This window comes from Erithacus rubecula, assembly GCF_903797595.1.
Source record: "Erithacus rubecula genome assembly, chromosome: 1".
Lineage (NCBI taxonomy): Eukaryota > Metazoa > Chordata > Aves > Passeriformes > Muscicapidae > Erithacus > Erithacus rubecula.
Window position 1 is genome coordinate 19,567,534 of NC_136658.1, and position 17,364 is coordinate 19,584,897.

General features: G+C 47.6%; 2 protein-coding genes across 2 annotated transcripts in view; one reads left to right on the forward strand and one right to left on the reverse strand.

The window, feature by feature from the left end:
- The window catches only part of ST3GAL6 (ST3 beta-galactoside alpha-2,3-sialyltransferase 6), an 85,000-nt gene extending 69,858 nt beyond the window's left edge, over window positions 1–15,142 (reverse strand). Inside the window, exon 1 of the mRNA XM_079310305.1 lies at window positions 14,626–15,142. The gene's annotated coding sequence lies outside the window, so the exon portion shown is untranslated. The remainder of the gene's footprint in view (window positions 1–14,625) is intronic.
- On the forward strand, window positions 2,403–11,017 carry CPOX (coproporphyrinogen oxidase). The gene is made up of 7 exons (XM_079301512.1): window positions 2,403–2,838; window positions 2,930–3,073; window positions 3,769–3,879; window positions 4,269–4,410; window positions 6,450–6,668; window positions 8,342–8,446; window positions 10,296–11,017. Exons 1-7 carry the CDS (start codon window positions 2,436–2,438, stop codon window positions 10,381–10,383), a joined length of 1,212 nt encoding a protein of 403 aa, XP_079157638.1. The 5' UTR covers window positions 2,403–2,435; the 3' UTR covers window positions 10,384–11,017.
- Window positions 15,143–17,364: the final 2,222 nt, after the last annotated feature.

Genomic DNA, 17,364 nt, shown 5'->3' on the forward strand with positions numbered 1-17,364 from the left:
CACAAGAAACAAGCTCAGAGATCTTCGTTCCTCGTTGCAAGCTTCAGCAGCTTCACAGCATCCTCTGCTGCCAAAGAGCAGAACCAGATCAGAAATGAGAACATGGACTATGCCTTCGAGCAAACGTTATCACTTTATACAGACAGACAGTCCCCCCCAAAATACCCTACAGTGAAAAGAGGCAGATAATGAAGCCCAGATCCATAATAGGGGTTAAACTCCATACTTTCCACAGAGCCACCCTTTAAATTGATCTGTGCTTGGATACTGCATGTGCAAATCAGTTCAGAAATACCAGATTACTGTTTCCAATGAGCAGTCTCATACCAAAGTGCAATCTTTTCAGGGCTGAGCTGTTTTCATGCTATGCAGTAGTACCTTTTATCATCTGACTCTACACAGACCTTCTATTTGTTATTCTGAATTCTTATTTTCACAGAGTCACAGGCTGGGTAGGTTGGAAGGGACCACAGTGGATCATCTGGTCCAACCTCCCTGCTCAAGCAGGGCAATCCCAGAGTACATGGCACAGGATTGTGTCCAGGCGATTCTTCAGGGAGAGAGACTCCACATTTTCTCTGGGCATCCTGTTTCCATGCTTGGTCACAGTAAAGAAGTTCTTCCTCCTGTTCAGATTAAACTTCTTGTGCATCAGTTTCTACTCGATGCACCACCAAGCAGAGCCTGACACCCTCCCCTGAGTTATTCACAGACACTGATGAGGTGCCCTCTCAGTCATCTCTTCTCAAGGCTCCCTCAGCTTTTCCTCATAAGATACTCCAGTCCCTTAATCACTTGTGTCAACTTGTTGTTTCTCCAGCGGGTGTCAGGGTAGTTAATGTCCCCCACCAGAACCAGGGCCTGTGACTGTGAGGCTGCTTCAAGCTGCCTACAGAAGCCCTGGGCCACTTTTTCCTGCTCAGATAGTGTGTAGCAAACACCAACAGCAGTGTTACCTCTATTTATCTGCCTTTTTTCCCTAACCCATGAGCTCTTAACTTGCTTGTTGTCCACCCAAAGGCAGAGCTCCTTACATTCCAAGTGCTCACTCACAGGGAGGGCAACTCCACCACCACACCTTTCTGGAGTGTCTCTCTAAACAGGGTGTAGCCTTTCATGACAACACTGCAGTCATGCAAGTTATCCCACCATGTCTCCGTAATTGCAGTGAGATCAAAGCCCTTTCACTGCAAACGTCTCTCGATTTAGTTTCAGAAAGGAAAATGTGCTTCAACTTTAGAAAGAACAAAGGATGTATATCATGTGCCCTCCAAGATCCACAGGAAATATTCCTATTGCACCAAAGTGGTGGTCCCACAGACTATACAGGTTCTAAAACTATGAAACCAGAAATGCCATACACGGAAGAGCAATTCCACATGGTTCACAGGACAGCTCAGTAAAATACAACTTTACCCCTATTCCAGCAATGCCTGGCCCTGTACAAGCCGTTACTCACAAACCGACTCTGCAGCCCCAGGTATTTGCATCAGCAATACCAGGTTGTTTGCAAGCAGCATGCAGAGATGTTTTACAGGCACAAGGACAGCACAGCCCCCTCTCCCAAAGCTGCACCAGGCGAGGTGTGGCACCTGATTGATACATCCATTGATGTCTCTCCCTGTCACGGCACCCACACACAATGGGCAGCCCAGATCCAGAGGGAAGGGTTATGGGATGCTTGCACTCTTCCACAGCAGCCAGTGTGGATGGGCTTTTTTGTACAGACATGTACGAGCCAGCTGTGTGCCAATGACGTTCTGGCTGGTTTCAGAAATAGCGCGACCAGCAGGACTAGGGAAGTGATTCTTCCTCTGTGCTCAGCACTGGTGAGGCCACATGTCAAACACAGTGTCCAGTTCAGGGCTCCTCAGTTTGCGAAGGCCAGAGGTGCTGGAGCAGGTCCAAGGAAGAACAGTGGAGCTGGTGAAGGGTCTGGAGCACAAGTCTTACGAGGAGCGGCTGACGGAGCCGGGGTTGTTCAGCCTGAAGGAGACTCAGGGGTGACCGTATCACTCTCTACAGCTGCCTAACAGGAGGTTGTAGCCAGGTGGGGATCACTCTTTTCCAGGCAACCAGCAACATGACGAGAGGACATAGCGTTAAGCTGTGCCAGGGGAGGTTTAGGTTGACATTAGGTAGAATTTTTTCACAGAAAGGCCGATTAGACATTGGACCGGACCGCCCAGGGAGATGGTGAGTCATTGTCCCTGGAGGTGTTTAAAGAAAGACTGGACGTGCCAGAGTGCCCCGTGGTCGAGCTGACAATGTGGTGACAGATAACAGGCCGGACTGGCTGATCCCAGAGGCGCTTCCCCCCCTAACTATTCCGTGTGCAGACACACGTTCGTACCCGGCGCGGACCCGGCCCCAGCCCCGCCCCGCCCCGCTCCGCCCCGCTCCGCCCCGCCGGCACTGAGGCGCGGGTGCCGGTGATGGCGGCGGCAGCGCGCCTGTTCCGCGGGGCCGCCCGCGGCCCGCCCGCCCTGGCCTGTGCCCGGGCGCTGGGCTCCGCGCCGCCGGGGCCGGCGGGCCGGGGGACAAGGGGGGCCGCGCTGGCGGCCGCGGGGGCGCTGGGCGGGCTGGGGCTGGCGCTGGGGCTGTGGCGGCGGCAGGTCGCGTTGGCGGCGGCCCGGGAGGACGAGGAGGAGAAGGAGCTGCGGCAGCGGTTCATGGCGCCGCCGGTGAGCGGGCTGCGGGAGCTGCGGCGGCGGCGGCGGGAGCTGCGGAGCCGCATGGAGCTGCTCATCATGGAGACGCAGGCGGAGATGTGTCGCGCCCTGGCCGCCCTGGACCCCGGCGCCTCCTTCGTCGTTGACAGCTGGGAAAGGAAGGAAGGTACGGGGGAGCCGCGGGGCGGACCGCGGACACCGGCACCCCGGGCTCGCTCACCGCTCGGTGATCGTGACCCGGAGCCTGGCGTTGGCAGGCGGAGGCGGCATCAGCTGCGTGCTGCAGGATGGCGAGGTCTTCGAGAAGGCGGGTGTGAACGTGTCCGTCGTGTCCGGGCTCCTGTCCGAGGAGGCAGCGCGGCAGATGCGGAGCAGGGGGAAGTCTCTGAAGGCCAAGGACGGTAAGGCAGCGAGCGCGCAGGTGGGATACGGGACGGGACGAGTTCACCCCAGTATTCCCGTGCAGGTTCTCTGAAAGCAACCCGGCCTTTGAGCAGAACATGAGGAAGGCCAAACTGGTCGAAGCTCAAAGGTTTTCATTTGCACCATAGTGATTTCTAATCAGTAAGCCTGGCAGGTGGACTTTCACGTCCCTAGAGAGCCAGGCACCAGAGTGCTTCTCCCTCTGTCTTGCTGCTATAAGGAATGTATTGCAGACACAGGTGGTTTCTCAATAATGACACTGTAGTGCAACAGTGAAACGGTGCAGGAATTATGAACCAAAGAGATGGAGGGAGAAAACCAATAACACTTGAAGGCTAAAGGGGACTTAATGCATGTTTGTTTAGCCAAAGGTAATTGTGAGGACTGGGGGTGGTAGAAAGCCTTAGTGGTGCTTTGTATTTTAAGTGGTCTTCCTCTCATGGGTTCTTCAAAGTATTTTAGAACAACTACCAAAGAGAGAATTGAGTTAGGTGCCCAGAAGTGTATGGATGAGAAGTAACTTGCCCATGATTAATAATTATGGTGACCCAACAGGAGACGTTTTCTTGTTGTGGCTTGGAGCCTAAGGGAAAATAGCAATGTTCCTTAAATTATAAGAAATGAAGTTTATTGATAAAACTGAAGGGCTTTCTCTGTGCATCTTTTTATCTAGGGAAGCTGCCTTTTTGTGCCATGGGTGTGAGCTCTGTTATCCATCCAAAGAATCCTCATGTTCCAACCATGCACTTCAACTACAGATACTTTGAAATTGAAGAAGCAGACGGTAAGGATTGTAATTCAATGAGGAATGTATGAAAAGTCTGACTGCCCAAAGAAGTGTGAATGCATGGCTGGGGTAAGAGATCAAGAACCAGTGTGAGTTTGCTCCCAGCTATGTCAAGAGTCACCAGCCCATCTTGTGAAACTGCTATCCTATAGTCAGGGTCAGTGGTCCAAAATGATTTTTACTAGTTGAAGTTTGTTTCCTCTTTTCCTAAAATGACTGATCATTGTGCTACCTTGTAGTCTTTCACCATTGAAGTTTAGGGACACCGTGAAAAATGAGTTTGTTTTTGTACTGCAAAAGTAGTTTTTAGTTCTTGGTGAACCACTAGCAACAAGTTGCTGTTCAGAAGTTTAAAAGAAAAATGTTGCTGCTTCCCTCTGCAATAGGAACTATACAGTGGTGGTTTGGTGGTGGGACTGACCTCACTCCAACTTACCTGAATGAAGAGGACGCTGTTCATTTTCACAAGACTCTGAAAGAAGCCTGTGACAAGCACGATCTGAAGCTATATCCCAAGTACAAGAAATGGTATGTGAGGGAAGACGTGCTTGGGGGGAGCAGAAAACAGCACTGGATGTTGGGAGCTAAGTGTATGCTGGGAACTGTAGGTCCTGCTTCCTTTTGAAAAGTATCAGAAAGCCCTGATGAAAATCAGAAGTGTAGTGGGACCAAACATTGTCTAAAGAAATATCTTATTTACAGAATCCTGGATTTTTCAAATCAGAGGGCTGACAACTGGGATCATATGTCTATAGCCCAAGGAAAAACCAAGTTGACTTGTCAAGGTTTTGTTGCACTAGGCAACTTAAAATTCCTTTTAGCCTCTGGTGCTAAACTAGGACAGACTTCTGCCCTGTGGACTTGCACCACTTGTGAATGTGTATGTGAGCTCTTGGGCCATCATAGAAGTTCTGAAAATCCCACTTTTGTTTTTCTGCCTTCAGTCTAGACTTCATGGCTTTCTTTTTTTTTCTTTTTTTAATTTTTTTTCTTAATTTCCAGGTAAAAAAAAGAATCTTGTCCTTAATGTAGAAGCTTCATAATTTGAGGAAGCTGTATTTTCTTCTCTGGTGACATATTCACTGGGAGTTCAACAGCACATTTTCTAAGATGCAAACTTTGAATGTTCTTCTTGAGCTGAGAGATACAAGTGATGGGATCTTCCACTATTAATGGGAATTTGCTGCTCTGTGTCTGATAATCCTATCTGCCACAAGCTGTGTATGCAGGAAAGTGGGGGTACCCTTTTGTAAGCTACTAGGTCTTGTCTGAGGCCAGGAGATAAAGTGGGTGTTGTAGTTTGGGTGGCAACCACGTAGTAGAGACACACGTCTTAGAGCCTTGAGATTAGTCTTGCTGTCTGAGGATTTTTTGCATGGTAGTTTAGAGAATCTGCCTTAATAGTCAGGTTCTTTGTAGCCTAAAGTTAGCAATGACAGCTGCAGGGGGTAGGAGACTTTTTCCCACTTTGCTAAAGATCATTGTGGTTATTACATTTACCATACTGTCTACCTGATCTAGGTATAAGATTTTTGTCTGGCTTATTCTATTTTATGTTTCTGACTCTGGTTTTTTTTTTTCTCCCTAACTCTTCCTGCTGTCAAAAAATAAAAAACACTGATCATCCCAGTGAATAAATAATAGTGTAGGTTATCTGTTAAATCTCCATGTCTCTCTTGTTATGGCCATTCTGTATATAGTGCTTGAAAACAATTGTGGATATATGGAAATCTGGTCCTGTATGGAAAACTAGTCCTAAAGGAAGGCCAGGTTTTCTTGATGTTGACGGTTTCTGCTTCTACTTTCTTTTGCTTTCTCCTCCATGTGAAGACTTCCATGCCCAAGCAAAGATAGGATTGAGATACTTAAGTTACAGTAATTTCACAACTAAATACAAAAGAGACTAATTACTTTTAGGATAAGATGCCCTTACTGATTTATAAACTTAAACATGACTCATGAAAAGCCACTGCTATAATGACTCAATTTTCCAAGATTTATTAAAAAGCATTTTCCCAAGAAGGGTGCCATGACAGTTACTTTCTTATCTGGTCTTGGGGTCTTAGATTACTTATGTTTTGATGAAGAAAATTCTTTTGCTTGAATGGCAAAGAAAATAAATTCCTTCCAAGTTAGAGTTCATATGACAGCTGTCCAAATATTTTGGAAATTACATATAATTCTAGCAATGGAATCTGTCAAGAGCCCTTAGTTTTTAAAGTTTTGAAATCAGATATTCCTGTTCTGAGTAGGTAGAGGCTATGGATTGGATCAGCCCATGTGGATGCATCTGCCATGGTGTTCAGTGACTTTGTGATGATGTGTAGCTTTATAGAGACCATTTAATCAGAGCTTTTACAGCAAGTGACATGGCAGTGCTTTCCAGGTGATGCTGTATCATCCTGGCTCTGGGCAGTCAGGGATACAGTGGGGCACCCAGCTCTGCAGAAATTGACTTATGGTCAGTATTTCACTGGTTCTGTCCTGCAGCATGGAGCTCTTTGGAGTGCTTTTCATGTCTTTGAATACTCTGGACCATGTCAGTAAGCATCTGATATTTCTTCTAGGTGTGATGACTACTTCTATATCAAGCACCGTGGTGAGCGAAGAGGGATTGGAGGCATATTCTTTGATGATTTGGACTCTCCCTCCAAGGAGGAAGTATTCCAGTTTGTAAAGAGTTGTGCCAAAGCTGTCGTGCCTTGTTACATTCCTATTGTGAAAAAGCACTGCCATGACTCCTTCACACCAGAGGAAAAGCTATGGCAACAGCTTCGGAGAGGACGGTGAGTACTGGAGAACAAAAGTATGCACAGGAGGTAGACTCTGCTGGCAAGAAAAAAATATGCACTAGTTCTTTTTGGTTACAGGTTGTGTGGGCCAAAAAAGCTCAAGTATTTCAGCATTTTTGTGCAGAGAAGTCCAACACTAGATTGCTAAAGAGGTGCAAAGGCGGCTTTTCCCACTCTGCCATGTTGCAACACAAGCAACCCAAACAGATGCCACTGTTTCTTTCCATCTCCTTCACACAGCAAGAGAAGTTTCTGCTGTGTAACAGGCAAAGGGGTGTGGGTGTGTTTGGTGTCCTGAATCCTGCCTTCTCCTGCAGCCCAGGAGAAGCTGCCCTGGATATAGGTTGCCCTGTCACATGAGAAACTAAGGGGAGGGAATGATGCTTCCTATTAAGTAATGCAATAAAACCCCAGAAAGTCAGGAAATAACTGTACTTGAGTACTTTCAGCTCCTTACATACATATTCCATCTGATCTTGGCATTGAAATTCCTGTAAAGGAATTGAGGATTCATGTAAAGGAATACAGAAGGTTGGATTTTTTTATTCTGGCATGGTCCAAGGTTACTGTAAAAGACTTAGGAGGATGCCTGTTAATGTCAACAGCTGTTAATGGTGCAAAAGCTTGAGTACATTGGTCAGTACAGTTGTATTCTGTTCTCCATGTCCTGTGATTGTGTGAGTGTATGGAGAAATGAAATTACATCTGCATTGTGCTTAACTAGAGTCTTTAGTTTCTGCCTGTTCTGCAGAGAAATGTGAGACTGGCATGGAAAGAGTGTAAGCATTCAAGTTCACATCACTGGCCTGCAGCTGTTGGTCACTTAAGGAAGAGTCCTTAATTTGGTGGGACTGTTCTTGGGAACATTGGGCTTTCAGGATCCAGTCTGTGGATTTAGCAAACCTGCAAAGTTTAAAGTTGGGGACTAGTTTTCCTAAATTGCAGCCAGGACCAGCTCTTAAGGCCTGTCTATTTCCCTGGGTCTGTTTACAGGTTATGGGGCTATGTAAAACTTTCTATCTGTGCAGATATAGAAGAGCTTTTCCCTTCCTATATCTTTAAGTACAAACACCCTGTACTGGCTATCAAGATAATCCCTGATGGATTGTCACAGCTCTGTTCCTATGCTGGGACCAGAAAATGGTCCTATTTCATCACTTACAAGTCCCAGCATGCACTCTGAACCTGACTTCTGCTGCTTTCCAGATCTTCCCAGGAACCAGAAAATACTGTTCTGACTTTGCTACTTAGGTGTCCTTCAGCATGGAGGACTGCACGGTAGATTTTTTTTCCTCTGGTTATTTTCAGTACCTTTAAAACCTTTATGTCTGACACACCAACAAAGAATTGAAGGTAAACGTGGTGTTGAGCTTGCCAGCAGGGCTGAGGTGTGAGAGGAGTACAGAACAGCACAGGAGACTGCAGACTGCTCTTCTTTGAACAGCTGGTCTGCTCTAGTCTCTTAGCTGAGGTCACTTTCTCTCTGTGCTCTGTGGAGTGGCAAGGTCACACCTGCATTCCTGTGCAGAGGATGCTAAAGAACAGTTGACCCCCAGCTCAGCAGAAAGACAGACTGGTTTTGTTTGAGGTCTGCCAGTTGAAGAAAACACAACCAACTTCTGCTAATAAACTCGGTATTTTTCTGTTGCATCTCTTCATTCCCATAGGTATGTAGAGTTCAACTTGCTTTATGACAGGGGTACAAAGTTTGGCCTCCTGACACCAGGATCAAGAATTGAAAGCATTCTTATGTCTCTGCCACTGACTGCAAGGTAAGGGTGTGGTTATGTGGGGTTGCAGTAGGCACTGTTCTTTGTAAAATACTTTATAGGATTGAATCAAAAGTCTCTCCTGGTCTCCAGTCTCTTAACAGTGGTGGGTTCATGTCCAATACAAGAATTGAACAAATAGAGTTCTCTGTTCTGCAAATGCAGATGCTTCTCTGTTCTCACCTAGTTGCCCCTAGTGTGTGGCATAGAGATTTTCTGGCAAAAAACAATTTATAGTTTTTGTGTTTAGTTCCTCTTGATAGATTTCTTCTTCTCGCTCCATGGGTTTTTGTTCAGTAGTCCTTAGAAACTATGAGAGGTTCTGGCAGTCCTGCCAAATGTGTGGCAAAGAGCTCCACAGTTTAATTGTGTGTTGTATGACAAAATACCTCTTTTCTGCCTGAACCTGATGACTTCATGTGACTTTTCACTGAGTAACACAGTTTTCTTCCTGTTCATTTTCTCCATAACGGTTTTTATTTTAGAGGCTTCTGGGGGATTTTCATTGTTTGTTTTCCAGGCTGACAATCCTGCTCTTTTTAGTCCTTTATACAGCTGCTGTTTCATACTTCTGTCATTTTCTCTAGGCTTAAGTTTTCTGTGCCCTTTCTAAACTGGGTATAAGGAACAGGCAATGTAAGCTGCATATACACATACAAGATTCAGGTGTGCTGCTGACTCACAGTAGCATAGTGATGTTTTAATTCATTATTCCTTTCATAATCCTAATACTCTGCTGGTTTTGACTGCTGTTCAGCATTGAGGTGGCTTTTTCATAGAACTATTACAATGCCAAGGTCTTTTTTGGCCAATGAAATTTAATTCAGTATATATGCAACCTTTTTCCTGTGTCCATCACATCAATCAACAGTGAATTTCACCTGCCACTTCTTGTTCGGTTACTTGGCTAAAAACTGTTTTTAACTGTCCTTTTAGACTTTAACCCATCTTGCTTATGCTTGTGACACCAGCAAATTCAGTCATTTATTATTTATTCCCACTTTCAGGTTACTTTTGGGTATGCTGGGTAGTACAGATCCTGTCATGAATTCCATAAAGGTCACTAGTGACTTCCCTCTGCTAGGAAAACTGCTTGCTGCCCTGTAACCATGAAGGCAGTGCTGTTCCCATCATACATCTTCATCCCACTGACACCTGATGTGTCCCTGATGTGGTGGTGTAGAATGTCCTATGTTTTGATTTAATTTCTGGGACTTTCTGGGTTTGCTCTTTTTCATCAATGTAACTAGCTTGCTTCACAGCATGAATGGGTCATTCCTTGGGGGTAAAATGAAAGGAAGATGTACCCATCTCTGTGACTGCTGACACTTTCTCTGTTGTGCCTCTTTCAATTGTCTTTTCAATGAAAAAAGGGGATCTTTCACCGCATTTTTTTTAAACTAAGATTCAACAAAGACTCATAGAACTTCCAGTCCAGACTCCAGAAAAATGTCTTGTGTCACTGTCAAAGTTATGTGTGTTCCATTTTTTATTAATTTTCATCTTCATCTTTTATTCTCCTCCTTTTATTCATCTGTGGTACTAGTGTGTCACAAGAGACAGTTAAAAGATTTTTGCAAATAAATCTGCATGCCTTGTGGAGAATGGGACACTGCTCTTTCTTTTTTCCTTGTCCTTCCAGCTTTTTCAAAATTTGTAAAAAGATGAAGCTAACATCTCATCTACCCTGGTGGCGTTATTATTTGTTTTTACTGAATTAGTGATATCTGTCATCTCAGCCAACAGTATCAACTATGTGTGTAGCTTTGCATTCTTGGAAAAGGCAATTCCAGTCCAAAGAGCCTGCTGCAGGAGAATTGGCTGTCTGACTGAGCTTCCCTTCTCATTGCAGGTGGGAGTACATGCACAACCCACCAGAGAGCTCCAAAGAAGCAGAAATCCTGGAGGTTCTGCGAAATCCCAAAGACTGGGTGCACTGACACAGGTCATGAAGATGTTGGATTGCTTTCACTGAGCCATTCTGAGAGAACAAGAATGCCTGCAAACCAGCCATCCAGACTGCTGTTGTGTGGTGTTTCAGTGTGTCTATTTTATATTCTTACCTCCTGCCTTAATTATGTGTAGACTTGTTAGAACTTGCAAATGTGTGAACTCATTCCTTTAGATTGATGGGCTAATGTTGTCACCCCCTGTTGCTGTTGCCTTGTGAAGGACTGGTGAAGGCCTCACAGGGCTGCTCTGCATGCTTTAGATGACTGCAAAATGGCAAACTACTGTGATGTGTTCAGGGAAATGAAAGCATTATTTGTGCCTAAATAGCACTGCTTAGCCTTATAAAATGTTGGGACGCTTAAAAACATTTTTTTAAACAATAAAGGGAATATTTGGTATTATATTAAACCTTAAACTGTGCTTTCAGGAAGCTGTGGAAAAGATGATACTTGTATTTTGATGATGTCTTGTTGACTGTAGTGGGGGGGAATGGTTTTAGATGTGCTGCAGTAGCATAATTTGCCTGATCAGTATCTGGGAGAATGTGGGTTGAGGTTCCAGCGTTACCTCCTGAGAATGGAAGGATGGCTGTCCGTTTGAGGACAAAAACAGCACCGAGCATCTGTGCTGCAATCAGGACAGCAGAACAGCTTGGGCCAGCTCCATTGCCAAGGAGATCGAGGTCCATCAGGACCCTGCTGGGTGTTGTCCACAGCCATCCAGCTCTGCCTTCACGGTCCTCCCACCTTTGGACTGGTTGTCTTGTCTCCCAGCACAAACTTTTTTGAGGACCCAGTAGGGAAACGCCAGCAGCGAGTGATTGCATTTCCCGCTGCAGGCAGGAAAAAAGAACATTTCCGCCTCCCCGTCGGGGAATCGAACCCCGGTCTCCCGCGTGACAGGCGGGGATACTAACCACTATACTAACGAGGAGCTCGGTGTGCGAGGGCTGTCTCCCCGTGGCCAGCTGGTAGCAGCTCAGCTGCCGTGGGTTCCCGGCGTGCCGGGGGCAGCGGGCCTGGCCCCGTGGGTGGCCGGGCAGGGTGGGGAGAGGCGCCGGCCCGGCTCGCACTGGGTGTGTCTCCCCCCTTGACTGCCCAAGTCAAGCTGCCTGTTTGGGGGTTTCTTTCCATGTTACACCTCCGCCCTCAAAACAAAAGTGATATTCTGCTAAGTCAGCGATCTCCTCATGTCCAAGGAAAAAAAAAAAAAAAAAAAAAAAGGGAACTATGGCCCGTACGGGGATCGAACCCGCGACCTTGGCGTTATTAGCACCACGCTCTAACCAACTGAGCTAACCGGCCACCTTACGGCACGGCTTTGGGGTGCAGGCAGCCGAGGCTCTCTCCCGGACGTGCCGCTGCTGCCGCGCGATCGCTCTTCCTACACACCGCCTCGGCGAGTTGTGTCATGGAGCCGTGGCAGAGCAGCAAGGGCACTAACCGGGGTGAGGAGCATTCCTAAAACATTGAGACTTTCAAACGTTTCCTTTTTCTGAATCAGTGAAAAAGTTGGAGAGGAAGAGAGCATCATCAAATCCCCAGCCCTTCTCTTCACAAGCCGTCAGTATGAGTGCTGAGCTCCTCTCCTTTGTTGTTTCATTTGCCACTAATGCGACCAACATAAAATACATCACTAAAAAACACACTAGGAAGCCAAAGATAAGGTAATATCTGCATAGAGAAGCATATATAAATGTATTATGACAATACAAGAGCTTCCTCAAATCCGGGCAACATTTAACACAGTCATTCCTGCACGCCTCAGAAAGAGATCCCAAAGCTGCCACTAAAGCATGGCATGGTGTGAGAAGACAGTCACAGATCATGCATAAGAAAATATGGAGTAAGGAAGGAAGAGGACAGAAGACATCTGACTGGAAAAAGGGCAGAAAAGCCCAGATGTGCATAAAGAAAGGAGCAGAAAGCCCCTCAATAAGGGGGCTCTTTAGAAGAAAGACTTCTAAATTGAAAAGGCATAATTTACCAGTGACATGCTGGGCCTGAAAAAAAAAGTGGGCAGTCCACGAAAAAAAATTATTTGATTAGCTGCAAAACTGGAAGAATCTGCAAAAGTCATATACCTTAAAAAGTAACCCTGATGTGTCTAAATTCCAGAGCATTCCTTAAGCAGCAGCATTCAATCACTAACACTGTGGGACTCCAACACTGTAGATTTTCCTCCATCAGACCACAGTTCTCAGAAGTCAATCAAAAAAGTATAGGAAACAGGACTGAAGAAATAGAATCACTCCAGAGACGAGATGAAGAGTGCCTATTGTAGGCAGAACATAGATTTTAAACTCTGTCTCATGCATTCTCAAAAACACTTTGAATGGATTTTGTTAGAATTTCAAGCTCAAGAAGTATCCTGACAAACAGTCAGAGAAGAGAGAGGTTGTAAGGTCACTTTGTGTTTCTGCTATTGTGAGACCTCATCTCACCATAAAATAATTTCAGAGCCACTGGGATAAGACTTTTTCCAGAGCAGGAGATTGCTCAGTAAAGAAAGAACAACGGCAAATTTGTGTGCCAGGAGCAGAAGCTACAACACAACTGCAATGAAACATCCTGTCTTTCTGCAGGAGAAGGGATTGCAGCCCTAACTCATTTTATTACCAACCCTGACCCTTTTTCTTAGGTTATCCCTAATCTATCGATCACTCAGTCCTTTCAAATACCATTTTCTAAGAAAATTATGAAATAACTATTTCACTATTTTAAAAATGCAAGAAACATAGTTTGTTTTGCTCTTATAATATACAGCTATTGTGTCATTAGACTTCAAAATACATTTCCAAATACATTTCCCAGTCTTTCGGGATAAGAAGGATGCCTAGGGAGAGATTTAAGTTTTTTTGTTTTTTCTGGAGTAAGAAATAAATAATTGCCTTGTCAACTGTTGCATCATGAATGTACAGGTGAAAGGTGGTGAATCATTGATGACAGATATTTGTCTAAATGCCATACTTAGAACTAAATGTTTGAAATATGTTTCCTTTTCCCTTCCCCAATGAGTCAAATTTAATAGTTTCAGTATCTTCCTTTCCCAGGAAAAACAACTGTTCCAAGAAAACCAATATAACCTAGATTTGTAATATTACTTAAGCAGATCTAGTCCAGGAATGAGGAAATAAAGGCTAAGATAAATATTTATTTTCCCCCTGTTAATTATGGTACATTGCAGGTAAGAGATCATGTTCATTTTTGAACTTGAATTTAACCAAGAACCCTTTTACCATATAATGGTTTTAATTAGCTTTCTAATTAATTGTTTTTAATCAATCATAAGCAGTCTACTAGTCATAAAAAGTGTGCTTTTCCATTTTAACCAACAAGCAGCAAAATTTTTCTTACAGACTGCTATCATTAGAATAGATTGGGAAAATCACTGAAACTTTTGAAGTTTTGCCAAACTAACCCTGATGGGCTTCAGTGAGCAAAGCCTAGGAGGGAGAGGTATTGCTGATAACTGGACACCTGGAATAAAGAATTTATAGCCTCCTAGGACATGTTGCAGAAACCAGAAGTTAAAGAAGAAACTAACAAAGACAATTCAGCATTTATGCTGGAAATGCCTTATCAGGGAAAAAGATATTAAAAAGGCTGAAACTGTGCATCATAACAAATCAATAAACAACAGGATATAGAATACTGTTTAATTAAATTACAAAGTTCATAACCAATGGACATTGATTTCTTAGTTTGAGAAAAGCGTATAAATAAGTGAAAAGTTTTGAAAGTGGGCCTGCATTTCGTCAGAGCTGTACCCCCAGAGCTGTGAATAAAGCAATGATAATTTCTAATACTAAAACACGGTGTTTGGTTATCCCGGCGGCAGGTGGAGCAAAACGACACATGTACATGGCAGAAACTGGTTATAAACGAACGCCAGCGCCTCATGACAGCTCTCTGGGGGTTCCTGATCCCCCCCAGACTGTGCAAGGCTACAGGAAATTGTGTTGTTAGTTGTTATTTCCCCACCCTCTCCCCTTTTTTTGATACTGAAAGCGATTACACAGCGCCGACTTCGCTACCTCTTCAGCAAGCAAAACACAACTAAACTACCCTTGGGCGACCATCTGAAAGTTCTGAATATAAACCACCCAGCCAACCACGCCTCTCATTAATTACCAGATGGCAGACGAGAGGTTGATGCATTTCGCGGCCAAGGGGTGGGTTTCCATGTCCGCCACCCCCTTCAAATGCGCTCCGTGCGGCGGGACTCACGGTAAACCTCGTGTTGAAGCTGAGAGCAAGGCAAACGCAGGAGGTCGCAGGTAGTTCCGAAAGGCTCGGTGGGGTCTCGCTTTGTGCCCGCTCGGGCACAGCAGCGCGGGCGGCTCCCTGAGGGCACCCGGACCGTCGCCATTTGCCTCAGGTGCTTCCCGCCTTCCGGGCCGAAACCGGGCAGGGGGCGTTCAGCGCGCTCCTCGTTAGTATAGTGGTTAGTATCCCCGCCTGTCACGCGGGAGACCGGGGTTCGATTCCCCGACGGGGAGGCGGCCTTGCCGTTTTGCCGCGCCACCGCCGCTTTTATTTTTGGTCGGTGAGGTTCCCGCTAATTCCCTTGTCACGGGGAACATGGCTGGAGGAGCGCAGCGGAGAAGGAAGGCGGCGTCCGCGGCGGTGGCGCCGGGCGTACAGCGGCCGTGATCGTATAGTGGTCAGTACTCTGCGTTGTGGCCGCAGCAACCTCGGTTCGAATCCGAGTCACGGCAGGAACTTAATTTTTTTCTTTTTTTTTTTTTTTGCTTTCTTTCTTCCTGTTGCCGTTGCTGTCTGCGAGCGCCTTAGCCATGACGCGGCGGGGTGACTTTGGTCTTCCTGGCCTTGACTTCGGGGTGAGTACGCACGAAACCCGTCCCTGGGCGAGAGTTGTTTGAGATTGGGAACGCTTAAACGGCAATTAAAAACAAACGCAAAAAAAATCCAAAGAAAAAAAAAACCTTCTGGCCCGTACGGGGATCGAACCCGCGACCTTGGCGTTATTAGCACCACGCTCTAACCAACTGAGCTAACCGGCCCACCGTATGCGCGCTCTCGCGGGGGTGATCCACAGCCTATCAGCTGCCTCGCTCCGCCCCTACCCGCGCGCCCAGGCGGCCGCTCCAGGACCCGCGCGCGAATCCCGCCGCCCCTCGGCGGGGGCGGTGCCGAGTCGAGAGCGCGCCAGGGGAAAACGCGGGAAAAGGTGAGGGGGCGGAGTTGCCGTCTGGGCGGGGAAAGCCGGAAAACAAAAATAGATGAGCAGCTGGTAGTCGTGGCCGAGTGGTTAAGGCGATGGACTAGAAATCCATTGGGATCCTCCCGCGCAGGTTCGAATCCTGCCGACTACGAGGGCTTTCTTTTCTTCCTTCTGAATATTCTTTCTCTCTCCGGTGTCCCAAATCCGCTCGCTGTAGGCATTTTTTTTTTTCTTTAACACGATAAAAGTTTTCCCCTGTAAGAAGTAAAGAAAACGAGAGATTCGGAACCACTCCCAGAAAGCTCCGGCTCGGAGCGCGCTCCCTCCAGCAGGGAAGGGATGCCCCCGGCCCGGCAGCGCCCCCGCCCTTTAGGGCAGGGCGAGGCGGGGCTACTCGCGGCCCGCCCGGCGCCGTGGCTTAGCTGGTTAAAGCGCCTGTCTAGTAAACAGGAGATCCTGGGTTCGAATCCCAGCGGTGCCTGGGCTGCTGCCGGCCTTCCTACACGTTTATTTTGGGGAGTCGCTGCTGTCCCCTGGCCGGGCTTGTTCCCGCTTTTCCCGTGCCCGCAGCAGCCCAGCGCGGCCCGAGTGGCTCGTGTCTGTCTGGGTAGCGGGATAAGCTGGGCAGGGCGCCCGCCGATCGTTTTCATAATTACCCCTGCGGAGACTGAGGGATCCCCCTGTACCCAGCTGCCGCCCTCAGGGACGTCCTCCAGCGCGGACTGGAGTCTCGGCCCGTCTCATTTCCTACAGGAAATTGGGCTGTGCCCTCCTGCGGGGACCGCCCGTGACAGGTCGGCCCTGGACAACGCCTTTCCTTCAGCCGCTCGCTTCCTCGCGTCCGGCCGGACACCGCCCCGCCAAGAAACAGCCCCGCCGGATCAAATCGGGGCCCCAGCGGCGGCTGCTCTTACCCTGCGCTGTAGACCATCACGGCAAGGTGTGGGCGCCTCCAAAAGGGCGGGTCCCTCTCCCCCTTTAGCTGACCGGTGAATTCGATGAGTGCGGGCAAAAAACCACACCAGCAGACCCGGGAAGGGGGAGACCAAAAAGAAACTGGCCCGTACGGGGATCGAACCCGCGACCTTGGCGTTATTAGCACCACGCTCTAACCAACTGAGCTAACCGGCCGGCTTAGAGAGGGCTTTACCGGCACTGTCCATGTGGGATTGCTGCCATGGCGGTGCTGCGGCGCCGGTCCTGTCCGAGCCGATCGGTGATAGTATCTCCTGCACCGAACGGAAGCGCAAATGCGTAGGCACCGCGCGTGTCCCTGGCGCACTTCTCTCCTCGGCTTGCCCACCCGCGGAGGCGCAGGGATGCCCATCCCCGCCCACTCGTGTTTGACGAGATCACGCATGAAAACAACGGCGCACGGGGCAAGAAAAAGGGAAAAGGTAGTGTCAGGAGTGGGATTCGAACCCACGCCTCCAGGGGAGACTGCGACCTGAACGCAGCGCCTTAGACCGCTCGGCCATCCTGACCGTGATGGCATCCTTTCCATCGGCCCGATTCGGCTTCGCCGCATCCCGGAGCTATCCCGAGTACACAGGGAGTAAGTGCTTCCTTTATGGCACCCGAGCGGAGCCACGCCAGGGCAGCACGGCACCAGCTGCCCCTACAGCCCCCAGACCACCCTCAACACCACTCAGCAACAGGAACCGCTGTTCCCTCACGCGCTCAGTGACCACAGGTGAAGGCTGCTCCCAGCCCTCCACAAAGAGTTTTGGATTACAAAGATAGCTTACATTAGAGCACTCTGGACACCTAGACTAACATTA

What these genes read in the sequence shown, in the direction of transcription:
- CPOX (XM_079301512.1), top strand. Translation starts at nt 2,436, where the DNA reads ATGGCGGCGGCAGCGCGCCTGTTCCGCGGGGCCGCCCGCGGCCCGCCC. An exon ending in GTCTCTGAAGGCCAAGGACG is followed by an intron (nt 3,074 to 3,768) that starts GTAAGGCAGCGA and finishes CTTTTTATCTAG; the next exon opens with GGAAGCTGCCTTTTTGTGCC. An exon ending in TCTCTGCCACTGACTGCAAG is followed by an intron (nt 8,447 to 10,295) that starts GTAAGGGTGTGG and finishes TTCTCATTGCAG; the next exon opens with GTGGGAGTACATGCACAACC.